Source organism: Vidua chalybeata, chromosome 5, assembly GCF_026979565.1.
Source record: "Vidua chalybeata isolate OUT-0048 chromosome 5, bVidCha1 merged haplotype, whole genome shotgun sequence".
NCBI classification, from domain to species: domain Eukaryota; kingdom Metazoa; phylum Chordata; class Aves; order Passeriformes; family Viduidae; genus Vidua; species Vidua chalybeata.
The window spans coordinates 39,137,043-39,164,459 of NC_071534.1; the positions used below are offsets into that span (position 1 = coordinate 39,137,043).

Genomic DNA, 27,417 nt, shown 5'->3' on the forward strand with positions numbered 1-27,417 from the left:
AGTACCCCAATTTAATGAAGGCCTTTAATGATTTTATCTACTTAGGTAATAATACAGATTAATATTTTTCTAAAAATCATAGCAGACCATTTTTAGAAGTATCATAGAGCACACTTTCCTCTGAGAGCAAAAATATGCACTAGGATCAGATAATTGTTCAATATTATTATTGCAAGTAGTCATTAACCTAAAATTACAGTCAGTTAAAATATCTAAATAGCTGATCTGTGCAAGATGCATGAATTTAAATTAAGCATTTTCCCATAGACTTGAGAGGGAGAAGAGGCATAGGCACAGACTCAAAATGTATAAGCTTGTGTTTTAAATTTGTAACTATTTAATTGCTTATGAAATAGGAATTAAATTTCCAAATCCACTTTCTTTTTCCCTTAGGCTCCTGATGTAAATTTAAAAGTCTAACAAATCACCCAAATGGAGATTTTGCTATTGAGATCAGACCTTCTAAAGAGTTGTGATCAGCAGTAGGTAAACCAGCGTGATTTAGGTGTTATGTCTGAATTGTCTGAATTCCTTTCAGAGAGGATTGCTGCAAGTCAAGATGAGGAACCTGTGGTAGGGCTTTTTCCATACCCATTATTAAATAGAAATTGAGTATTTCGGGTAGCAAGGCTTTTTTATCTTTGAAGAATATATGTTGCCCCGGGAAGAATTAGCCCCAAAATTATAACCTCTAATACAAAAGAAAGTTGTCTGCAGATGACTTCCGTCTGAAAAATGTGACAGCTGTCAAACATGCAACAAAGTTAAATTGCTACCTCATCCCTGAAGTAAGCATCAGTTTCTTTAAGTTCCAAGCTCCTGTTAAGCACCGCAAAAGTCAAGAGAAGATAGCCGTAAGGGAAGCAGGTTGTAAAAATCTAGGATCTGTAGATCTGAAGAACCACAACCATCAGAAAATACTTTGAAATGTGTAAGTTGTGATTGATAACAGACTTGGGATGATCATTCCCAAGGTCTGTGCCCCTCCCTGTCCCCTGTGTCCTCCATTGCACTAACTTCCCACTTTCCTCTACAGCAAAACGCCTCTTTCATGCCCTTTGTAATTCGAAATGCTCCATTTTTTGTCTCACAAGGTGGGCATGAAGTAGCATGTGCATTATTACAGACAAGATCCGGGTTTAGGTGCGCTAATGTGTAATGGCTCTTCCTATAGGTGTCTAGACCCGAATTTGTGCGTGTTCTGTTTGCTGATAGATCGCTCACTGAAAACGGGAAAAAGCAACACTGTCATTGAACATATGAATGGGACACTGTCCCTGGTGAGCTATTCTACACTCCAGTTTGGCTTTGAGAAGGTCTTGACTGTAACAGTGTCCAGTTTGGGATCTGAAACTTAAAGAAAGATGTTGACCATATGGACAGGGTCCCGAGAAAAACAAGCCTTATTTCACATCACTGCAGAGAAAGACAGAATAAAGTGATCTTGTTCTCTGTGGATAGCAACAGGCTTAAGCCTCAGCAAGGGTGATTTAGTTTAGACCCAAGGGAAACATCTGAAGGACTAGAAGGGATTACTTTAATAGACTATGGAATCTTGATTACTAGAGATTTGAAAATGTGGGGTAGATAAATGTATCTCTGAAATGGCTTAGGTGCAGCTGATCCTGTCTCAGGACAAGAATAAAGTCTAGATGACTTCAGAGAGTCCCCTGTTTCATGTGCTTTTGTAGTTCATCTGGGGCTGGATCCAGTTCCATTTGGTTCCAGTGCCTGAAGAGGGGGAAAAGAAAAGGAGTAAGTGGAAAATGGAAGTTCCTTTTAAAAATTGTGCCACCTATGCTAGAACAGGACAGAGTATTTCAAGTCTTCTTCTCTTAGGCATTATAACCCATTTTTACATAAACTTTTCAAGGCTTCTTTAAGAAGCAGTTAACTTGAAGAACTTCTGTCCTTTGTGATGCTGAGGATAAAAAAGTTACTTTGCTAGAAGAGAATTTGGGTCTTGGTCCAGAGCTAGTTATTTTTCATTTCTGCCAGGAAGTGCACAAAAATCTGTCCGTAAAATATATCTCCCTGTTTTTTTTTTTTTTTAGTCTTCAGAATGGTGGTCTTACAGCACTTTTGTAGCAGCTTCATACACACTTTTCATTAAAGCCATGTTAAACATGCTGTGATATCACAAACAAAAGCCTCTGTTCGTAGCAAATTACTAGAATTTCCCTAGAGTCCTGCTGATAATAGCTTCTGTTGATACAAATTAAAATAATTTTTTGATTAATTATTGTGAATTTGTAGATAGGCTTTTCAGTAGCTGAAATGACTATTGACTCCTAAAGTTCATGCCGGGATGGAGGACATATGACAGGTTCAGCTAGAATTTATCTTGGAGGAGGATGGAGGAAAAGAGGGCAAAAAACTTAAACATCATAGTCCCTGCAAAGTATGAAATGACAGCTCACACCCAAAAAAGTCACTGGCAGGAAGAAAACCTTTAGCTTAAGGGGACTTTAGGTGTGGCTTTCTGCATTGCAGTGCTGTTCAGGGGGAGAAAAACAAGGGAAGAGAATGAGCTGGGGTAAAGTAAGGGACGAACACCACTTCGGGGTGTTTGTGCTCCCCATGGCACAAGACTCTGATGTTTTCACAGCAGTCCCACAATGCACCAGCCACATCTACAGAGAAAATGGTGCTACTGCTGCAGCCGCTGCCCTTGTATCCAACTGCTCTCAGCTGCTGCCCAGGATAGCTACCAAACCTACTAGGGTGTGTGATTTCATTCTGGTCAAAGCAGGGCTGATACACCCCTAAAACCAAGTCAAGAAAAATGCAGAGAGCAGGAAAGAAACCCAAATCCCAAATCCTTTATTCCTGTTTCGAGACAGCCTGGTCTCAAAACCTTCTGGCATACCTTTTCACACTGGCAATTTAAACAGGAGCTCAGCAGCTTTCTGAAGGCAGCACCAACCAGTGCTGTGCCACAGTACTGCTGTGCCTTGGCATCCTTCTGTGAAACACTGACCAAGTCCTCAGCCTGCTTTGAACAGGACACTGGACTAGAGACTTTCCAAAGTCCCTTTCAATTCAAATGATTCTGTAATTCAGAAACATCAGGAAGGAATTCAATGGCTGGTGCACACACAAGGATGCAACACATCCTTGGAACATTATTTGTACCAAGCCACTATAAAATTTTGGAAAGTTAATGTCATTTTTATGAGCCAAGGTATGATATACAGCACTAAAAACACAGGTTTGACTGTGCAACTGTATCTGTGCACCGTGGCAGACCACTCACACAATTTACTTGCATGCATCAGCACCCCTGGTGTGAGGGAGGACCAAGAAAAAATAAAAACCTAAGCATGCCACTTACCCACAAAGAAGTCTCTATCTGTCAAATAGCTGAATTCACAAAACTATCTGTGAGGACTTGTCTTCTGAATACCTGAAAAACCTTCTCCTAACTGTTTTCCTATCTTCTGTTTCCTGCTTTTTAATAACCTCATGGTTATGTAACTGTAAGAACACTGCCTGCAAGCTCTTTCAGAAGGAGCCTTATTTGTACTTCCTTAAAAGATTGCATTATAACTCTTATACTGAGCACTTCTGAGGTTAGGCTTTACAGGGTGGACTGCTGCCTGCCCAAAACCAGGCAGTCTAGAGCTTAAACTGACAATGGTTTTTATTCCCTTGATTGCAAGACACAACACCAATTGTTTGAGGCCAGGTCTTCATACTTGAAGCCAAACTAAGCCTTATCTAGTACTCAGATCCTGGCAGCTAGAGAATAGAGAGACAAAACACTAAGAATGAAAAAGTGACACCAGAAAAGGTGGGCTAAATACCACAAATTTCCAGCTGACAAGTAGAAGTGAAAAGGGGTGTTTATTTACAGAAGAATAAGGTGGCTTCTGAGAATATTAACATAATGTCAAAATGGCAACAACTTTAATACTGTAAGTACTAAATAGTAGGTAAGTGATCTCTCAATGTGAAAAAAAAAAAAAATCACCAAAACCATCCTAGGAAGAAAACCTGTCTCATGCTTGTAGAAATGGGGACAAAGTTTTTTTTTCTTTCTCATCACATCACCTCTCCTCCACAGGTAACTTTATACAAAGACTCTGATGGAGAGGACTTTGGGTTCAGTGTCTCAGATGGTTTATTGGAAAAAGGAGTGTATGTTAAAAACATTCGACCAGCAGGCCCTGGTGATCTGGGAGGTTTAAAACCATATGACAGACTTCTGCAGGTAATGTTTCTGGCACTGTGCAGATTTAGCAAGAAGAGACATGACATACAGATTACTTAGTAAAAAGGTTTATAACCACACTGTGTGGTATTTGAGAATGTGTCTTTGGAGATGCAATTGTAGAAAACTGCAATTTTGCAGTTTTGTTACTTGGAACGGCCCTGTAATCTACATTGCTTATTATATTTTAAGTAATGAGCACCACTGTTTGTCTGTATTTCTGCTGGGAAGGGATGTGTGTAGGGAGGACCAGGAAGGACAAATGACCATAACTGCTCTGCACCACAGGCTGTGCTGTGTAGATTTCTTAGATTTCTTTTCTTGGCAAGAAAAGGCAGCACTTCGTGGAGCTTTGGACTTTTATGCAGTGGCATTAAAATTGGATTTTCTGTGCAGTCAGGTTTATAGCAACAAATTCTTTCAGAACGCTAGGTATTTTTGAACTCCAAAGGAGACATACAAATGGTCACTAGGAAGCTGCAATTTCCCACAGCGTTTTCAGACAGGTGTTTATTTTTTGCTTTTCTTGATGCAGACCTGAGAATTATTTCTGCGTTTAATCCAAGTATTGACTGACAGAGTTGGAATAATGTAATACTTACTCAGCACCACACTTACCACAGTGCCAAGTTGGACTATGATGGAAAAGCCAAATTACTTCTCAACTAGCCTAATAAAATACTTTACATAAATTTTTATATATTAGATAAAACCAGAGCAGACTTGAACTGAATTGAAATTTCAAATGTGTTCTGCATTTAAATTGACAAACACCATGAAAGACAGAAAATCTATGTGCTGTTAAATGTCATTATTGGAGTGAGCATTGTGAAAACTGGCAACAGCCAGCACCAGCATAAATATCCCCACCTTTGCTTCATTCTCTTTAAAAGTGAGTAGAAAACTTAATTGATGTCTTCAGACCAAACATCACAGTTAAACAGTCTTATGCTGGGCACTTGGAATAGCTAAATGAAGCTTCAGATTGTCTTGTGATCTCTTTTTTTTTTTTTTTCTCCCGTAAAACAGTAACAAAAATCAATCTTCTCATCAATCAGGTAAACCACGTTCGCACCAGAGACTTTGACTGCTGTTTGGTTGTGCCCCTCATCGCAGAATCTGGCAATAAGCTGGAACTGGTCATTAGCAGAAACCCACTGGCATCTCAGAAAGGAAGCTCAGAACAACACACTTCAGGGAGTGGGGAGTGGAGCGACCCGAATGCTGCCTTCCTTCAGCAGAGCGGACACACCAATGTTATCACGGAGACACGGGATCCTACAAATACCTTATAGCAGAAACCACTGGAGCAGGACATTCGGTAACAAAAGACAATTATGGTGCTAAATCCATTCAAGATTTCTCTGAGATTGAGGCTCAGATGCTGTACAGCACTGAAAAGCACAGGAGGTCAGTTGGTCTGTCTCAAGGCTTCTATTAATCCACAGTTACTTTGGAAGTAGTTTCATTCTTCATTAAGTCATTTTCCATTCTAAACAATCTAGGATTAGTTACAAAAAAATACATAAGGGCCTTTTTTTTCCCCAAATAAGAAACTGGGGAGATGTTTTAAACATGATCTAAATGTTCTTCTCCCTTCAGCAACAGCAGCTGTTTGAGGGAAAAACATGGAGTTAACCTCTGCTAACAAACAGTAGTGTCCAGGTTATGCTGTTTTTAAAAATCCTTTTATGAGGAAGGTGCTGCTGTGTGATGGACAAGGCAGAGTGGTTTCCTGCACTGGGTTTTCCTGGGAAATGGCTACATCTCTGATTTTGGAAACCTTTATTCGCTGGCGAGAAGGGTACACACATTACACAAAGCAGAGTTTAGATGCTATAACAAAATGCTTGCAGGAAGCTGCAGTTCGCATTGAACATTGCTCACCACTTCAGCAAACTTTGCTAGACCATATGTTATTCCCTATGCAATGAAATATTTAATGCTATGTCCTGCAATCTGTGGGGATTTTTAAGCAGAGACTTTTTTTTTAGTGGGATAAAACCTCTGACAAGGAATTACTGAAAAGAGCGAAACTGAAATGAGTTCAGACAAATTAGAAACGTCTTTTTAAAAGAAAATGGCTTTTTTAAAATATGTCAGTGGAGATTGATACAAAAGCTCTTTAATGATCCATAAACCTGTAAACTTGTAGTCACACATGAGCTTTTTAAGTCAATCAGTTTCTTGAAGGAAGAAAGGTCCTATTTAATATGCTTTGTTTTCAGCCTTCTTTACAATAAACATTACCCCCTGCAACAAATTTTTAGAATATAAAATTGTAAATATATTTTGCAAACACATCACACAAATTGTCTCCTCTCCCCTCTCCCCCCAAGCAATAAAATACTGCCAGTTGCTTTACATGCTCACCAGCAGCTGCAGTGGTTTATTCTGGTATTCAAGTTGTTATTAGTAATTATTCTTATTGGTGAATATAAAGATACTGGATTTGTACATTTGTAGAGTCACCATATCTAAGCAATCACCTTACAGAGTTGTTTCTGGTCTATTTAAACTGTTTAATGTATCCCTCTTGCTGTTTCCAATACATAAACAAGCTCACTTGTCCTGCACACACAAAGTATCTCTGATTTCTATTTCAGCACTGCCAGAAAAGGTCAGAATGACATTACAGGCTGAATCATGTAAAAAAATAAAAACAAAACAAAACAAAAAGGTTCATGAGTCACTTAAATATGTATTTTTATTTGTAACAAATAAGTATTAAACTGTAAAGTATTTTTGTACAAATTTAATACTTTAATAGCATGATATTTATCGTCTATGTTATGTTTTTTGAAATTAAAACTGTTGCAAATATTTGTATGGAAAAACTGTATAAATTGAAATAAACAGTGATTTGAAGACATTAAAAATGAGGTAGAGTTTTTCTACTTCGTATTTTTCCCAGATTTTCCCCCATGGTTTTAGAAAAAATACCATTTTTATGTTTGTGATATACTTTTTCCTACCCTATATGAAAAGATTGTTAAAGGTAAGAAGGTTGTCCACATTTTAGTGCAATGTGTCTGATGTTTGATTTAACATTTGATTTATTAATCTCAAAATTGCAATGCAGCAAGTCCCACAGTATACATGAGAAAGCTGAAAGTGGAATGTTATTTGAACTCTTGATTTGGAGTTTTGCTTTCCTTACCAAGATCATCATCAGCATACAATTATTAGCTAAAGCAGCAATGGCAAGTTCTACATCATAGAAAAAGTTTTCTATGTCACTGATTGCAACTTTCTTGTTATGTCTATAACAAGATTAAAATCCATAATCCCATCAAAGCTTCATGGCCACAAATCTGTCACATCAGAAACACCTAGACCCCTTTGCAAACTGTTTTTTTTTACTCAAAGAATCTATCATTTTGGCACATCGGTAAGAGCTTCTCATCAATACTGTAGCATTTGGAGATGGATAAATCGTGGTATGGACAGCTAGGAGTCTTTAAACCAAAATACATCCTTGTGTATTTTTAAAAGGAACATCTGGAACCACAAACACCTGTAAATTCATTCTTCAGCGGAACAAAAGAATTACATGATTTTTGATGACCAGTACACCAGTGAATCTACTAGAAATGGATCACTGAAAATTTAAGAGGTTCAGCATAAAACAAGCTCTTCTTCATAGAACATGCAAAACCAAGAAAGCCTTTGAAAGGCACTTCCATATTCAGCGTCTCCATCCCAAAAATCTTCAACAGGTTCAGTAAAGGTTCATACCCTGACCAATTAATAATTGTCTGTTAGCTTTTGAAAAGCTTCCTAGGAATTTGCTGTCCCAATGTTAGATTCTTAAGTCTGGAAGATCCAAGTGGGGATTCTTCTACTGTTGTCTGTCAAAACAAAACAAAAACATTACCCAAGTTTGAAACTGACCTAGAACACATTCGCTTCTTCAAAACAGGCTCTTTCTCCATGAGCTCAGAAATTAGACGTAATGAAAAAAAAAGCATTTGTTATCAGGTTTGACTTTATAAAAATCAATTTCAATTATTACATTTTATATACATCTCTCACAGCATGTCACCTAAACACTGACATTTGTGCACTATAAGCTGATACAGGCTAAGCTGCCCAACGGATCACTCTGAGAGTAAAAAATGTATACGCTTACTACTATTGATCTTTTTTTTCTGTATTAGTCATATATTACTCTGCAAAAACATCTGCCAAATTTGACTGCTTCACCAATTACTGGTAAACTTGAAAATTATTAAATAAATGTTAGTAAAACAATTGTAACAGTGCCCTGGTGACTTGCAGTGGTGAAAGAGAGTGCAGAAGTTTAAAACAAACTTTCTCGGTATGGAGATACTTACCGGGGGTATTTTTGTAGCATCCTCAGATGCAGGGATTTGTCTTTTACATGGACTTTGCTGCAAACTGCCCATCTTCTCTTTACTGAGAACTGATGACCCTTCCTGTATCATGAGGTCACTTTGAAGTTCAGGTGGGTCAGGAGCACCTTGAGTAACAGAAACAGACAGAGTCTCGAGCTCTTGACTTTGCCAGCACTTCGTCAGGGGAGAGAGCGTTTGTTTGGGACAGTTGTTTGTTTCTGCAATTGCCTCTCTCAAAAATCTCTGCAAACGCGTTTTTCTGGTGATCTGCTTGCTCTTTACTGCTCTCCTGAGGTGCAGTTCCTCAGCTATGACATAGACACGGCAGCGTCCCCTGGTCACAGCTGTGTACACATGCTGCCAGTGCTGCCGGCCGGCGTTGCCAACCACATACACCACGGTCCTTTCCTCCGAGCCCTGAAACGTGGGAGAACTCTAATTCAAAAGCTGATCTCCAGGAAATAGTTTTAAAAAAAAGACAAGAGTGATGAAGTTGGAGGCAACTGGGGACACTCCTGAGAATGTTTTCTATCCTGTATTCAAGGAATTCTAGTTTCAAGAAAAGTTTCTGGTTCTTTCATGAGAGAATAGAGTACATTAGCTCAGCTCAGAGCTGCTGTGTTTTTACCTGGAATGTGTGAATAGTTCTGGCCCAGGCATGCTTTATGTGACACAGCTTCCTCAGTGCCTTGTAGTTCACAGTGTACGTGGAGCCGTACGTGCTGCTGATGGTCAGCAAGCGCTGCTTATCAATTTCTGCATCCTAAAGGAATAGCACAACACTCAGCAGGGAGCCTGGATCAGCAGCGGGAGCAATGTCTATACTTCCCCATTCTAGCTTGCCCTGAAATTACAACGGCTGCAATGTCAACCAGCTCAAAGTTTCAGAAGACAGTAAACCAAATAAATTGCTGTCTCACTGACCACCTTGAAGGAAAAGTTTTCACTGTTCAGGGCCTACCCTAACTACTCATACTTTCACTGCTCAACTCACTGAACCCAGCAAGAAAACCAATTTTGTTACTGGTTTTTGTTTTGTTACCTGTTCCTTTTAGGCCAGCTTGGTTTTCTGCCAGGGAAAACTTAAGCTGTAACATTACTCTTTACTTCAGACTACGTTAAACGTTATCTTTTTCAATTACAATACATTTGAGTATTTACAGACTGTATTTACACTGAACACAATCAGACCAACTAAAACACATTGTACAAAAAAGCCCAGAATTGAAGTTATTTTAATTTTCTACCGTTCCTTGCCTCTTCCATGCCTTTTACACAACTGTTTAGCAGAACTAAGTATGTATTATGGATCAAATTTTAAAAGTGTGAATTGTGTTGTTATGGGGATTCAACAAGCACTGAATCATTTCCCACCAGGTTTTCTTTGTGCAAGTTCTTGCTGCAAGGATTTACCTCTGTTATGAAAAATATATCTCCATTGCAGAGTCGTTTGCCCTCCTCATCAGACTCTGCAGTGAGTGTGGTTTCTTCTTCACTTCTGCATTCCTGGCCATTAGAACCCTCTCTGACACCACAGGCTGCCAACAGATCCTTGAGATAAACATTGCGCGTGCTGGCAATCTTGTCCCCAGTTTGAAACAGAAGTCTGTTCTTATGGTCTCTAGGTCAGAGAAAGAAAAAGGGGAAATGTATTTGCAAAGTGTACATTTACCATCTCAGTATTTTTTCTCTTTCCACTCTCTATACTTGACCCAGATTAAAAACTTTTAAGAATATTTAAAATAGTTAGGGTAATGCATTTATGTCTTGAACTTCTGTAAAACAGTTTGGTAAAAAACAGAAATATAGAGAAGTACAAAAATATTTCAGAATCTATTCAGAAATCATATAGTAGCAAAAATAAAAATTAACCTTGAGGGCTTTCTTATGTTGCTTTTATATCAATTTTGAATATTCAATAGTAACTTAAAATCTCAGAATTCACATAGTGAATTTAAATTAAAAGCAGTTTACCACTATTCAAAATGAGATTAAAGAATCCATCAAATAAAGTTTATTCTATGAATGATTTATAACATAATCAGATCTAGATGGAACATTGGAATATTTTACGGTATTGGCCCAGCTGTAACACTTTTAAAAACAAAATTAAATTGGTCACAGGAAAAATGCGAAACACTTTTAACATTTACCTTGTTAAATGATTTGAATAGTGTTGGCAACAAAGTTCATTTATTAGATCACAATCTTGCCTAAATCACACAAAACAAGAACATGAACAAAGTCATGATATACAAAACATACAATTACAGCAATGTCATATTAGCATTAATTTATAAATAATGGAAAAAACCCTTTTTCGTCTCTGATGATCTTCCACCACCTATTAAGAACAATTACTTATTCAGAGTTTAGAAGACAGAGCAGTATTTGTCTAAATACCACAGAAAGTTTCTGCACTGTACACCTAGATTAGCTAGATTTGTTTTTAAGATAAAGAAGAAAACTAAAGCTAAAACCTGGACAGATTATTTTCTGTCTTTGGATATATTAAAAATAGCAAGATCTATTTGCTTTTTAAAGACTTGGAATTTTAACATTTAAATTCAGCTTAAGTACCTATAAATACAGTCTAGAAGAATCATACACAAAAATCACTAATAACAGTATTGTACCTGAATGCAGACTGGAGAAAAAAATTGATACCAGAGTTACTCAGCATTCACAAATCACTTATTAGCTCACTGGGAACCTGTAAATAGTGGGTGTTTTTTACTTACTGAGAAAATGTTCTTCACCATTAAAGGTGGAGGAGATTTTTCCTAAGTAGCCTTTTGTGCAGAACTCAAGGTTATGGACTATTGGTACTAGTGCACATTATCCCTTTTATCCCTTCAGTGTTTCTGCAAAGCCATGCGTACTATTCATGCTCCTGTGATTACTAACTTCCAATCTTTCTTCAAAGTGTGTTAGAGCCCTAAATCCCACCCTTCTTAAGTGATGAGTATTTCAAGTATCTAGTAGTTTTATACTATTGCCACTCGTCTCTCCAACTCAACACTATCTCTTCAACTCATCTATTTTTAGATTGTGGCTGCTAGCAAGGATTTTTTCAATGTCTGCCTGTACACTCCATTACCTTCTGAAAGCAATGAATTGCGATTGTTTGGCATCCTCCAATCCCGGCCCTTTTTTAAGTAATATCTTTATTGCAGTTTGTAAATCTGTTTTAAAAGATGTAAAAAGTAAGACATTAAAATATTCATAATTTTAAAAAGAAAAATATAATTCAATATGAAATTGCCTTTGCTTATTTCTTGCTTTAATGACATCTCAACTTGTTTAAAACAAAACAAAAAAGAAACAAAACCCACCCCAAAAAACTCCCACACAAAATGACACACTCCTAAAAGAAACAGAAATACACCATAAAACACTCAAGAAAACATCATGCACTAATAATCCACTATTAAAATCTGAGCAACAAGAGTGATATGGAAAGAAACAAATTCTTATTTCTGTGTTAAACAAAGCCACATGAAGCAAATTTCATGCAAAATAAAGTTTTGATACAGCTCATTGAAGAGGTAAAGATAAATATTTTCAAACCACAGACCTATACACATGGATTTTTTTTAGTATTCTCTTTGCTGAGCATTTTGCTAGAGTAAGATAAGGTGATAATGTTTGTACTATTTTTTTTCTGCATTTCCCTTGAAGCGTTTTGATGCATATAAAAGAGAGGCCACTCAATCCACTTATACCCAATAAATGTCAAAAAACCTCAGTAAACAATGGCTCTAGCCCTGACCCCATACATTTTAAAAGAAATACTGGCATCCCTTCTTAGAATTTCCCTAACTCAATTCTACAGCTGGGAACACATCCCTGTCCAGCACACCATATTGTTACAGTCACTTTTTACTCAAATGATTCACCTCTGAATCAGTTCTGAAAATCTCTTAAGGTTTGACAGCTCCAGCTACAATACAAAAAGACAACCACATTCGATTACAGTGGTGGAAGCTGTCCCCCATTTCAAAGTCTAACTGGTGAGCTGGAGCTCTACAGCTCATTCTTTGCACTTAGAGGTCTTGCTGTGTGCACTTAGAAGGCAAAAGACAAACCATGCATGTAGCATTTAAATTTATGCCACAAACAGCCAGACTAAAATCTTCCAAAATTTTTGTTACAGACAATAGTCTATGCTTTACCAAAGGGAAAATCAAGATCAGAAACTGACATACTCTCACAATTCCCGCCAGCAGGCAAAGCAATAAAAATAAATTTCTTCTCCGGGACTGGCATTGTTATTTCTTCATTCCAAGCAGAAACTTTCAGCACCTCATCAAATTCAGGAAGCTGCCGGTGAGAGATTCTAGTCCAGAGTATTGGAGGGAAACCAAAAAGTTATTTTCAGTTAAAGAATTCCAGCATATCATCGTCTGCATCAGCCTGAAGTTCAGCACTTAGAAGTCTTTTATCATCTACACTACATGCCCTGAAAACTCTTTTCTCAGAGCATAATTTGATTTCACACTGAAAAAAAATGGTAGTTTATTCTCTAAACCCTCCATCACCACAGCAGATACTTAGTATTACTCATATAGTTCTTCCCATGGGAGCAAAATGGACTGAAACAGAAGTGTTATCAAAAAAGAAGTAAGAATGTTGGTAAAACACTTAGTAGTTCTGGACATCTTGCAAATGTTCAGAATATTCTCATATTCAATTAACATCAAAACCTAGATTTTCTTCTTAGAGGTTTAAAAAAGAAATCAAGCACTAATAGGAAACAGGATAATTTCCAAAACAAAAGTAATGCAAATGCTGGAAACATTTAGACTCTTTACGTATTGATAGAGAAAAAAATAGAAAGAACCTGTGATGTAATGGCCCTTGACATCTAAACTCCAAGCAATTCAGTCTGTTGTAGTTGTTGTCACACTTATCAGCAATGTCTATAAAGCTTCCTTTTTGGAGGAGCAATTGTAAGCCATTTTAGAAGGCATAAAGTCAGTTGTGCATTTACAGCTCATTTGAAAACAACAGAGAGTATCTGATAGCATAATAGTGAAATACATCCCATAAAATTCAAAAACATTCCAGCACACATTTTTTTGTCCAATATATACATCTGAAAAAAATCTGTAGGGTTTTGTTGCTGTTGTTTTGGGGGTTTGTTTGTTTTTAAAACCAATGTTACGGATTTGGACTAAAAAAACTAACAGAAGAAATACTACAGAGTCAAATCTGGATGCACTGCTATTTGCAGGTAAAAGGCCAGGCAAGAATTACATGAATTTTTCACACACACATCAGGATATCCTACCTTGACGCATTATCTACAATTAGTTGCGATTCAGCTCTGTGGTTAGTTCGCAGTTCCACTGAAAAGCCTCTTGGTTTTAGACCCTCAAAGATATCAGCTAACATGTTTCCTGGGTCTATGCTTGGTAGCTGTCTAGTATCACCTAAACAGAATGCATGTTGGTTTTTGTGAGAAGGAATAACATATCATCTCTTGAAAATTGTCTTAAGAAAAACAAATACACTCAAGCCTCTACATAGTAACATCCATCCTTAATACAATTCACATGAAATCAAACTTTCAAGAATCTGAAAAACTTTGGGAATAAAGTTGTAGTGTAGTTTTTTTATACTCTTGACCCAGTAATGCTTTATTAGCAAGTGCAAATCCTTCTCCCTGATGAGCACTGACAGTGATCACATCTTACTCAAACACACTTTGAAAGCTACGTATTTTAAAACAAATGCCATAAATGGCCTGTCAAAAAGGAAACCTCTAAGAAAGCATAAAAAATTGACTTTACATTTCTTTGCTTTCCTTTTTATATTAAAACAAGATGATCCTAGCATTAAGAATGGCTTGAAAACTCCGTTCTAACATACAATTCATATGCTAACAATTTAAGGAAATCAGAAAAGTTTTCCATTTGCAAGATGTAATAACCTACCACTTGGAAGTCAGAATAAGACAAAACACTGCTAAGCAGATAATGGAGATACTGATACTTTCATACCAACAAATTTGAAAATTGTCTACCTCATCTGACCTTAAGAAATAGCAGAAGTACCCAAGTACAGAACAATGTAACATTTTAAAAGACTCAGTGGGAGCTCTGATACTTACACTGTATATTGGGCATTATTAAACATTGTACAATGCTAAATTTGCTGTTTCACTTACCTAGAATAATAAGTTTTGCAAGCTGAGCATGCTCACACAAGAGTTTCAAAACTAAACTAAGAATGTGTACAGACACCAAACTTCCTTCATCCACAATGAGAACCGTAACTGCAGAAAATTTCCATGGCTGTTCTTGGACACTCCGCCTCCATGATTTAAAACTATAGATAATCTAGAAACAAATAAAGCAAGCTCTGACACTAATCAACTCCAAGCTATGTTATAAAAGTAGACAGTGCGGTATCATCTAATGCATGTAGAGCTATTATCCGAAATTCTGAACTTACACCTGTAAAGACCCAGAAGACTCAACCATTCAGTCTTATTTTCCTCCTCAGTGAATGCATTTCTAGCTAAGATTAGCAACACTGACTTACATAGAAGCACAGTCTTTTTTTTCCTGCAGGAACTGTTAAAGACACTAGGTCAGTAATAAGGTTGCTCAGCAACAGAACACCTCCTACTACAACCTGCTGTCATTAATAATACCCAAAATTGCATGGGGAAGGGGAACAGGCAACTAACTATCCAGTCCCCAAAGATAAAATAAGGCAACAGTACTTTTTATGTTATTATGATTTCTATTTATATGGGCTATTCTGTAACTCCAATGTCTTCTTGGCTCCTTTGCTACCCAGAACAAGGCAAGACTTGGCCTAAGTTTATTAACAGAGTTTGCTTTCTACTTTTTTCTAAAAAAAAAATTCACAATACCTAACATTAATTAAGGAAACTCTGTGCAAATGAAATTTCTCTCATTATTCAACTCCAGGCTACTGATCTTTTCATGAATGTGCTGCTATGATTGCTAGGCAACAGGATCCTAGAAAACAGCTCTACCACCTAGAAATTATTTTTGTCTTCATTAAAATAAAATGCAGAACTGAGAAGCTGAAAAAAACAGATGCCCTAGAGAAGCACAAGTTTCAGATCTATATAAATAGTAAAGAAACCAAAGTTAGCAAATAATGTATTTCAAATGACTGGTTTATGATTCCCCCAAAACATAATGCTGACTTTCAGATGCTGATAAGCTGTACCCAAGCATTAACATTAATAACAATAGGCTACACATTTCTTAAGGGAAGTTCAATAACAAGCTGCTTTTTTTTTCCAAAACAAGAATGGACAGTACCAAAAGGTGTTTCAGAACCTAATTAAAAAAAAAAAAAAAACCCAAAAAAAAAACCAAGAAGCAATACCCAAAACAAACCTTACCTGATGCAGCGTATATGCAGGAAGCTGTGTTTTTTCTCTCAAAAGACTTGTTGCCCTCCCTGTAGGTGCAGTGAATAGTACATTCAAATATTTTTTTGCACACATATTCTCTGATTCCCAGTGGTGATCAAATGTATTCCATTCCTCAGATGCATCCAAGTCTCCTTCAAAGTCCTTAGAAGCAGCTTCCACTTCTTTTTCCATTTGCTTTAAATGACGAAAAAGGCAGCTAACTATTGTACTCTTCCCACAGCCTCCTTTTCCACTTATGATTGTGACAGGATTAGAACAAATTTTTTTTACAGCAATCACCTGATCTGTGTCTACCTCTGCTTTACTTTGGATACCAGACACAGAGCCCACCTCCTTTTCAGGGAAGTGATTTTCACCATTATGATTGTCCGGATTATTTTCCTCTCTTTCATGTGCCTGGGTAATATTCATTTTGTTATCTGCACTTTCTCTTGGTGCCTCAGAAATGTTAAGTATCTTTTTCACATCCACATCCAGTTTCCATGTGTGGTTTGACAGAAGGTCACCTACATACATTGCAATATCTTTTTCAGATCTGTAAAGATGAGGCAGAAACACCAGCGTTTTCTCCCTAATCACTACATTTTGCTCTTTCAAAAATTCAAGAGATTGCCAAACATGCTCAATGGACATGTGTTTGGATACCAAACGAGCTAATTCATCTTGATCTTCGTATGTGTGTCCCATTTGTCTACAGCGTGACTTGAGCTGATCATACAGAATTAATGCATTCTTCTGCAAGTCAGGAATCTTCCAGAGGAGATGTTCACACTGACAGAAGGCAGCCCATGTTGCCTCACAGTAAGGAATGTTCATCTCCTTATACATAATCTTCTCCCCAAAAAGAGTAAAAGCAAACATAGATTTATTTCAGAAGATGTTAGCCTCTTGCTGAACAACATTCCTCCTAGTAAATACAAATTGCAATTCAGAAGGTGGAAGTTTGCAAAAATTTACTTATTTTTCATAAAGCAAAGTACTTAAAAGTAAGCTGTAATGATAATTCCTCTTAGTAAGCCTTCTGTATGAAACAGGTACTTTAAAAATAAAAAACCTGGCACAGAAATTGGGTTATTAGGGAGAACTCGTGCACACCAAGTAACACATTTTCATGTAAAGGTACACAAACTGTAGAAACAGAGCACAGGAAAGCCATTAGCTAGAATACTGTACCCAATTTTGAACGTGTTCAAGAAATATACCACCTGTACAGACACTACCACAAAATAGTGAAAGATCAAGATGTGCAAAACAGATGAACTATTGAGAGCAAGAAAAATTAATTGCACTTGCTCAGTCGTAAGAGAAAGAGCTAAAGAGAGTCTTCAAGCAATAAAAAACTGCAGTGAGAATGCAGGTCCTTGAAGCAAGAGAGCAGCAAGTCCATATTGCATAAGGAACAGTCAAATTGGACACCAGGAAAATCTTTTTAAAGGAAATTATGTGAAACACCAGAATATAGTGGCTACCCTGCTGAATCTCTGAAATTAGAGCTCTTAAAGGCAAGTCAGAACATCTATCAGTAAAAGCACTGGGGACCTAAAGAGGGAAAACCAACCACATTTGTGAACACCTAAAGTTATATCTCTCATGTGAGGTACAGGAGTGCTAAGGTGAGGCGCAGCAGCAAAGCTCACGACAAGCGCAGCAAAGGAAAACAGGAAGGTAAGCAACCTCTGCAAATTCCATTGCAAAAAACGAACTACTGGACCAGATGATCTCTTACAGAGAAACTTAACCTTACTATGAAAGCATAGATATTGTTCTATATATCTGGAAGAAAAGTCTCACTTACTGGTATAAAATTGAAGTGAACAGTTGAGGATTTTGGCCCAATTACCTCAAGCATTTTATTTTCTGTCTCTTGTGGAAAATACTAAACAAATGGTTGTAACAAAACCACTTTCAAAAATCTTCTGAGATTAATTAATTCTATACCAACTGGAAAAGCAAAACCCTTTGCTAAAACTGAGTCCAGTAGATCATCCATTTCCAAATAAGCTATGCTTAGCCCCTACAAATGCCCATTTAATCAAGCAAACCCAACTAAAACAGTAGTCTAATGCACTTCAAATGCAGCAAACACCATATTTTTACCATACATAACATTAGTTACCCTGCTGAATCCAAGTTTCCATGGCTCATCCTTCAGTATCTCATCCAGTTTTGTTGCCATCTCGTCAACTACCTCCTCACCATCCAGATCAGCCTTTCTTTCCCAACACATCTTATCTAACAGACAGCAAAAGTGGCGTGGCAGAAGAATTGGCAAGTACTCCAGTATCCTTGGAAAAGCCAGCGCTCCCAATACTGCCTTTCCTGCAACTGTACACACCATAAACACAGGAATTTTTATGTGATATACAAAGACTGTTGCAAAGCAATTTACACTGACTCTGGCTTCATCCTTCTGCCTCCCTTATATGCAAGACATTCCAAATTTCTCTCATTTTCTTACTTTTTATCACCCTTTTCAAAATTTTTTAAAGTCTGTTTTCCCTGCTTTAAGAAATAAACAATGTAAACAGATGACATAAAAGCAGCAATGAAATGTGTTTACTTGGAAATTATGTATCATTCACTTGGTTTAAAATGCATACTCAACAGCATTTTGTAGAAAGTCAGTTCAGCCCTCACCACGCCTGCCTCTTACCTAAAAGTAATTTTCATACGGATGTACAGAAAAACATTTCAAATGCAAAACAAGAAAAGAGGCTTCTAAATTTGTAGTATAAGATCAGTAAAGGAACTTACCAAAAAAGTGCTCTCCACTGGCTTTCTCAATGACGCCAAAAATAAGCTATCACTTTCCCTGTTTACCTGTCATGGGCTGAGACTGAGGAATAATGAAACTGATTTGCTCTATATTTTGCTTTAAAAAAGTAATTTCAGAAGAAAGAAAAACAAATTTTAAAAGAATCTTTTAAATTTAAACAAATTTAAAAAGACTTTCAGAATCTTTAGCTCTTGGGAAAAAAATAGGCTATTTTTAATTAAGTGTTAAGGAAAATTTAAAGCACTAATTTTTCTCACTTAAGTACTTTTTCTGATCACTGCCTTACCCTCATAAAGCCAAAGATAAAACCTTTTCCCTTTTAAGCAAGTACTTAATTTACATGTAAATCATCAATACATACTGTTTCTACACACAAAAAAATACCATGAAGGCTTGAAGAATAAACTACTCAAGCCCATAACAATTAATGACAACTAAAAAAATTTACAATCCTAATAGTAGCAACTGGGGTAGGGGAACGGTCTATATTACTCAATGATAAAGATTAAAGCTTAAAATGTAGCAAATTAAGGTAGATACTAGAAAAAAAATCACCAATTACAAGAAAGGTGAAGAGAGTACGTAGGCACACGGTGCAATCTTTTCTGTCATTACAAAATGAGAACAAAAAGCCCGAAACCCTACAGAACATTTTCCTCCCCTTACAAACGGGATTTGAAGTACAATTAGTTCAAGTCTAGCAGAGGCTCTGAACTCTCCTGTTACACACAATCTGACATCCAAAAGCATCACCTCCATCATCTGACCTGACACTGCCCAGTAAGCCAGGTAGTGGAAAACTTTGCTTGCTTACACATAACAGTAGATAGACCCAACCTGTCTGTACAGGTTATGTAAACAGATCAGAGCAAAACAAGAGCTCTAACGCTGAGGGCACACCTCAGACATCCTGACTTTCTCTGTATTTCAGTGTTTTGCTTCAGACCAGCTAAGTCTGGTCCCACAGACTGAATGCCCTTTACTGACTGGAGTACCTTAGGAATGCAAGTGGAACACATTGTTTGGGTTTCACCCAGCAGGGATACTCAGTCAGTACTCTCAAGAGACTGCATCACAGCGGGGACAAGGGGCATGTCTGCTTCAAAAGCACACTCCTGATCCAATCTCTAACACTCAGGTAGTCACACTCATGTAAATCACACCAACATTGCCCACAACAGCATCCTCAGAAGTCTGACCTATCTCCATGTGGAGACACACCAGTGCTTCCACAGTCTGCTCCCAGTCATACCAATCTGCTGACAGGCAGGATTCAAACACACCTAGACAGTCTATTTAGCGCAGCTGCTTAGGACTAGGCTGAACTCCTTCACTGATCCCTGTATTACCTATACAACTTTTGAACATGTGCCAAGCCTAAAAAGCCATCGCCACCGTGCTTAAGTAGCGATGAACCCATTTTTCAATATGCCTTGTTACAGCTGAATAAACTATAGGAGGCACCAGTGTGTTTGCATGGTAGAATCACAGAAGCATAAAATGGTTTGGGTTGGACCTTAAAGATCAACTAGTTCCAAACACCTGCCACTGGCAGGGACACCTTCCACTAGACCAGGTTGCTCAGAGCCCCATCCAACCTGGCACTTCCAGGGATGGAGCATCCCTAACACAGACAATTCTACTTAGCCTACAGAATTCAGCAAAGTCCTTCTGTATTCAGATCTTTAACTGATCAACTGTCCTACTGTCCTGACAGATTTTGAAATAAAAGAATCATTTTAATATACATTTCAAATGAATATATGTTACTTTGAATGTTGTATGTAAGATAGAACTCCTTAGCTTATAAAACAATTGGAACAGCACAGGATATACCTACATGATTTTGAGATATAATAGAAGATGTCATAATCCTTGGTATCTCTTTGGATCCCTCTTGTCTGTAGCTGTGAAACTTGGAACTGTTTTAGTTTTTCTTCAAGGTTGCTAAAACTCAGCACAGACTCCATAGGAAGCCAAGCAAAAAATTTTTCTTTCCAATCTTCAGGAACACGACATTCCGTAAGAAAGAGTGAAAATACTTGTCGGTTGTTTTCTTCTACATCAGTCTGCAGAAAATACGACGGATATCCTTGCAAAAAGTACTTTGACCCCATTTTTTTAGCATTAACATTAACTTTCCACCAAGGGTCAACTAATGGAAAACGTCCAACCACTTCATACTCCTTTTTGGTGCCACATTCCTGTATAATAACTGGATCATTAAAAAGAAAAACAAATCCAGTGTTAATTGACAGTCATAAAAATTAAAAGTTTGTGTCGATTAGGAATACTGTTGGTCCAATGCTTTTTTCTGTCTTTACTGTAAGTTGCAGTAGTAATAGTCATAAACTCCTGATGCCTGTCTCTCCACTAATATTTTTTAAAAAGTGAAACCAAACTCAGAAACAAGCACTAAAACTTCTTCTCTGAGCATGAGGAATAAATCTTGCCTTAATAATTAATTTATTAAGCTACTTAAATACACATAATATAATATAATATTATGATTTAATATGATGGTTTACTATTTATTCCACCTCAAGTTTACAACTGAATTTTAAACAGTTTTATTACAAAATATTCTATCACAATGCCTGCATAATCTTCAGATACCTTTGTATACCAAATATTTCCTGTGACTGGAACCACCAAAGTTATAAGGAATCAATATAATAAATTCTTAACATTTTGTATGACCTGGTTTGACTCCTCTTTGCCTTCAAAAAAAATAACACAACATTCCCTGATCGACAACTGCGGACTGCTATGATCAGAACAAAGTGGGTACCTATTTTTAGCAGGGCCTCTTCCTCACCAGGACAGCTCTTAGGTCTGCAATAACTTACTCATTTCTCCCTGGTTATTTAGCTCAGTTTAGCTATTTTAAAAACAACTTGCAGATAAAATACCTTTTAGGCAGAGGTTCCACCAACTTCACGTACTTTTCTAAGCTCTAAGCAGAAAGTTGGAAATCATTAACATCAAGCATCAACGCTCTCATATGTTATAAAAAAAAAATGTGCTTTTTTTGTGTAAAGTTAATTTGAATGGGAAAATCTTATGTTTTCTTACTGCTGCAATGCTGTGCCCGTAGAAAAGCAGAGATCACCACCTTCCACCACCTATTCATCACCAACTTCAGTTCCCTGTCCCTTCTCTTGTGACCAACTCCGGCAGCGGGCAGAGCCGGGACCTTTCCCACGCGCACAGCGCCGCTCCCGGGCCGGCGGGCCGGGGCCAGCGCCGCCTCCCTCGCCGCCATTCCCGCAGCGCCGGCCCCCGCTCGCCTCCCCCGCGCCCTGCCCGGAGCCCGACCCCCGTGCAGGGAGGGCACCGCAGCCCGCCCGGCCCGGCCCGCTCCCGCCGACCCTCACCGGCGCGGCGCGGGGGCAGCGCGGCCGACAGCTCCCGCCCGGCGGCCTCCAGGAGCGCATCCTCCGCCAACAGCTCCTCGAAGTCCTCGTCGCTCTCCTCCTCGTCGTCCGCCGCCTCCCACCGCGGCGACCGCAGGTGGCCCCACAGCTCCAGGGGCGCACACCGCTGCCCGCCGGCCTCCGCCATGCCGCCCCCGCCGCAGATCTGCCCGCCCTCGCGGAAGGGCGGGACGGCGGGCCCGGAGCGGCGCGGCAGGGCCGGGGTAGTCAGGAGCGACGAGTCAATTTTTTTTTATTTATTTATTTATTTTTAACACTTCGGGACATAATTCTCTGTCTTTACATGACCCCTACCACAAAACCATCAGATCATAACATCGCACTTCCAGTATATCCGATATGTTTCACCCGGCTGCCCCCAGAGTAGTTGAATGTAATGGATAACTGGCAAACTGTTCTCCGGAAGGCCCTCATTGAAAACCACCTTTCCTTCCTTACACTGTAACCCTGGCAGTTGCTGCTTCGTCTTCACTTTGGCTCAACACCGGATCCTTGCCTTTCCCGAAACGTTACTGATGAAGTAAACTCATTGATGAAATATACCAAGCCTTCTCATGTTCAGTATTGATCTCTCACTGAAGTCCCCCAGAAATCCTGCTATTCAGTCATGAAAGCAAGTCTTTCTATAACTTGTTTTAAACTGATTTTTACTGATTAGTAGTTAGCAGGTTAATATTTGCCATGTTGTTACATATCTCTGTTTTTTCAGCAAAATTTTGCAGTTGTATTTTTGCATGTTCACACCACTAGCAAGCATATGTTTTCATCAATGAATTAAGTTTCGTGAGATTTATTTTTCTAAAAAAATAATCATTTTGCTGACTCCCGTATTTTGATTTGTCCTGTCTTTATTTTTTTTAAACTATTTTCTTCCAATTTCTTATTTGTTTTGCTTTATACTGTCACACAGTACACTGGAGGCCACTGTGGATGTCCCACTGCTGCATCAGAGTACTGGCAAGCAAATTAAAGGAGATGCAAAAGCAGCAGATGCTGGTAGATTCTTCTAATTGAGATTAAATAACTGGGTGGTTTTGCACCCCAAAAGACCAAAGTGCAACACAGAAATTCCACCAATACTACACTAAATAGAATGCAGCAAATAATTTGCCCAGCTTCTGAAAAGCTGTCAGCGCACAGACATACTCTTCAGAACAGTAGCATAGGTTGTTGGTATGTGTGTTTAGAACAAGTGATGTATAATAAAATAGATCAACATACAACAATTACTTCTGGTCTAACCTAAAAGAAACACAATTCTTTTCCACATTGTTTCATGACTCCTTCCCATGCATAATCCAAGAGGCCTTGCAGCCACAGGACTACCCTACAAAGAATGTCCCCCCTCTTTGTCACCTTCCTCCTTACAAAACTGAAGGGCCTTTGGCTCTCTCACACAGAAGCATGGGACTCTCCCTCCGTCCTGGCACAGTTCTGTGCCACTTCTCCATCTCTGGGAATACCTACATCACTGTGTCAAAGTAATACCTATAACACGACAGGGACCTGTAAATACTGCCGTACTGTGTTAAAACCCAGCTGCAAGTCTCATGCACACAAAAGGATATTGAAATAGTTGTTTTCAGTTCTTATGTGATAAATATCGGTGTTCTTTCTCCAGCTTAATTCACAGATAATAAAGTAACTGCTTTACATGGCAGGCTGAAAACACATAGCCTATAAAAGGGAGACACAAGAGGGGATGGAAAGATTGATGTTAATTTAAAAAATTTAAAGCATTAGCTTACTGAAGTGTTTAATGGTGTTAGGCAGTCATACATTTGAATCAGTGCTTTAAGATACTTTTTTTCCTTATGAAACATCATTTCACATTTAACTGTGTATTTGTCTAAGTGAAACTGGATATCTGACTGCCTCAGTCTATTCTGAAAATACAAATTTAATACTATATTCAGCAAGGCTGACTGGAATGTCTTAGTCTTTCTACAATCCATACCATACATGCTGAATTTCTGTATGATGCCTTACATTTACATTTCTCCTTATCATCCAGTAGGATGCATCCTGATTATGAATGGCTTTATGCATGCCCAGCTTTATTAGGTAAGGCTTGATTTTCAAAAATATGACTATTTGCCACTCTTGTGAAGTCAGATTGGTTTTCTAGAGATAGGTGAGGATTACATTATTTTTTTGAATACTTGAGACTAAATGTTTTGCTCCTTTCAGGAAAGGAAATGAAATCTTGTGATTTTAATGAGGATCAGCTGGTCAAGCTTCAGTCCTTTTCCTTGCACTTCATGTCATCCCATTCGCTTTTATTGTTCTCACTTAATTTCAGAATTTTTTCCTTTTTTTTATAGCATTTCGTTTCTTCAATTTCTTCTCCCGTGTCTTTGTTTACCTTTCTTCCCTGATTTTGGGATTTCAGTGTGAAGAATTTTGGCGACTTTTGGTCCTGTTCACGGCACCTCATTTAATCTCAGTACATTTTATTGTAGTCACTCCATTTCCAAATTTTCTTTTTTTTTTTTTTAATTGCATTTTATTTTATCATATCTCCTTTCCAGAGTATTTATTACACTTTGTTCTCTGATTTCAAGATTTCATTTCCTTTCCTGTCACAAAGATTTTAAATCATACTTTGAAAAATACTTGGAAATCTTAGATAGCCTTTGGGGACTAGCTTATTCTCCATCATGTCTCACTTCAAATACCACCCTAAAATCCAAAAATGTACAGTAAACAGAAACATGTTTTGATAGTCCTTTGATTTTACCTTCCAGTGCACCATGATATCGCTGTCATGATAATTCATGATTCTTAAAGTATAATCCGTTGTGCCACTACAGAAGTTAGTTACTCTTCTGTCTGTGGAGAAAAAAATCTGTTTATAAATTTGAACGAAATATTGGTGCATTCAGTGAAAAAAAAATGCAAATCCCTGAAAAGCAAAGTCATGGTGAACAAGGAGAGATAATTTGCTGTCTCTTACTGCTTTGTGTCTTGTCCCACAGTAGCAAGTTTTCATCTAATAAGAAGTATGCCCATATAAATCTCCCTCTTTTAAATAGGTGTGTGAAATCCTGAAACAATTTTCAGAACGTTCTGACAAGTACCATTTAAACACTGAAGGGCTGACATATTGATGTCAGCCTCCAGATTTGAATAAGACTTGCTACATTTTTCAGTGTTTCCCCACACCAGACACCCTCTTTCACAGGATGATTAGCAGTTCATATTCAAATCTGAGTAGGACTGGGAGTAGGGGAGGATTCCTTAGTCTCAAATTTGCCTGCATATTCACTGCTTCCTGATCTGTGCTGGGATTTAAGACATCCCTGTCTGCCAAAACCAACAGTAAGTCTGAGTTTGCCATCTCTGAGCATCAACTGGAAGTCCTCAGAGTGTGAAATTAGGTGATGTATCTATAGTAGGATGCAGGAGTAGCAGAGAAAGGGTTAAACTGTCATTCTTGAGATGGAAAGGTTTTGGTTTTACCCTGTGGTCTTTCAGGGTGTCATAGAGCAATCACGTCCACAGAAATACTTTTCAGGAAGTGAAGTTCTGGACAGCAGCAATGCAGCCTAACTGCCTTTTGAGATGTTACACTGAAGTGCTGGACCCAAACAGCAGTGAGCTGTCCTCACTGCTAGCCACGAGCCTGCTGGAACACAAGGTCCACAAGTTGTCAGCTACCACCAGCATGACTTAATAGTGGAGTGTGGGGATTTTCGAGATCTAGGGATCCCATAAACAGGTGTCAACATATGGAAGCTTTCAGAGGGTGGTGGCTAGCGAAAAGGGGTTGTAAAACGACTGCAGATTAATTAGCACTTTTACTTACCAGACTTTCTCATGTGCAATTTCTTCACAGCTGGGTGACATTCCTATAGATGAGGGAAAAGTGGTAATTCCACTGACATTGCTTTTTCCCTAGACAGTAGATTTCAGAAAATGTCAAACATGCCATGAATGAGATAAATGTGTCTCACAGTCTTCATTACAAATCAAACTGATAGAACTTGAGACTTAAAACATTCAATTTTTTTTTTAAGTGAGTGTTGTTATAAGAGCATCATATAAGCAGCATGCTTAATCATAGTCTAGAAGAGGGGCTTTCTGAAAACTTGATAGGTGTAAGACAGAGCCCCCTGGTTAGGACAGATATAGTGATTTAACTTGGAACTCTGCCAATGTAAACCAGCACATTACCAATAATGTTGAACTCTGCTTAAAAAACATGCTTGGTGTTGTCAGGGCTTAAGGAGTCAAGGCAGATTCTTTGCATTTAATTCAAAGTTCTGGCCCAGGACTGCTCCTTATTAAAAGCTTCAGAAGAAAACCAAGACAACCTTTTCATTCTCCTTTCTTCCCAAGCCCACAGAATGTTTGCAGCGTCTGGCATGGATTTCCCCTTACAGAATGGTGACCTCATCAAGATGTGGGATCAGGGTCACTTGAACTTAACCATACTGTTGCAGGACATTTTAAAAATGGTTTACAAGTTATTATTTTCTGTGTCTGAGGAAGGAAAAAACAAATCCAAGGGGGAAAAAAAATCTGGATAAAATGGCTGCTGTTACAGCCAAAAACAAAAACCCACCCAAATTACTATTTTTATAATTAGATGTATGTGTACAAAGATTTCTGCTGGAATATATTACATTCACTCACCAGGCTTCATGTCATACTTGTGGGTTTGTATATCCCAGGAGAGAAATCCAGTAGTGTTATCTGATTCGTCAGGAACACATAAAATCTCTCTTAACACTGTTTCGTAGTGGGTAATACTTGGAAGGACTTTTTCTGAAACAGTCTGTATCTTGGTGGCTTATAGAAAAAATCTCCTATGTTTATCCCAATGTCTTCCAATAATGAAAAGGCTACAGAAAACAGAAACAACAACAACCAAACCAAAGCTCAAACCCCCAGAAATTGAAAGGCAGCCTTCTTAAGAAATGCCTGAAATTCTCCAGTTCTATTTGTAAATGAAAGTATGGGTAACTTGAATGACCATGTGATAATATTTTGGTTCACTTGTCCCTGGCTGCCCTTCCTCAGCCTCTTCCCCAACATCCTGTCATAATTAATGGTTTGGAGGAGAAATGAACTGCATACATCTGCATTTTTGCAAGAGAATCCAAGACTTGTTCTTTATGTTTATAATTTACAGAGCTATGCTGTTCTGTTCTCTATGCTGTTCTCTACCTTCCTGGTGAACCACACAGCACAGATCTGGTTAATAA

General features: G+C 38.2%; 2 protein-coding genes across 3 annotated transcripts in view; one reads left to right on the forward strand and one right to left on the reverse strand.

Moving 5' to 3' along the window:
* GRIP1 (glutamate receptor interacting protein 1) overlaps positions 1 to 6,855 on the forward strand; it is a 309,828-nt gene extending 302,973 nt beyond the window's left edge. For both annotated transcript variants that reach the window (XM_053943227.1, XM_053943226.1), the window contains exons 24-25: positions 4,067 to 4,213; positions 5,272 to 6,855. In XM_053943227.1, coding sequence (XP_053799202.1) covers positions 4,067 to 4,213; positions 5,272 to 5,508 — 384 coding nt within the window. In that variant the 3' untranslated portion in view covers positions 5,509 to 6,855. The remainder of the gene's footprint in view (positions 1 to 4,066; positions 4,214 to 5,271) is intronic.
* Positions 6,856 to 6,953: 98 nt separating this feature from the next.
* HELB (DNA helicase B) lies at positions 6,954 to 23,006 on the reverse strand. The gene is made up of 13 exons (XM_053943228.1): positions 22,148 to 23,006; positions 20,611 to 20,985; positions 18,111 to 18,319; positions 15,962 to 16,825; positions 14,744 to 14,915; positions 13,865 to 14,006; positions 12,780 to 12,910; positions 11,672 to 11,756; positions 10,725 to 10,784; positions 9,985 to 10,192; positions 9,200 to 9,334; positions 8,551 to 8,988; positions 6,954 to 8,064 (listed from the first exon to the last, which is right to left on the reverse strand). Exons 1-13 carry the CDS (start codon positions 22,332 to 22,334, stop codon positions 7,975 to 7,977), a joined length of 3,096 nt encoding a protein of 1,031 aa, XP_053799203.1. The 5' UTR covers positions 22,335 to 23,006; the 3' UTR covers positions 6,954 to 7,974.
* Positions 23,007 to 27,417: the final 4,411 nt, after the last annotated feature.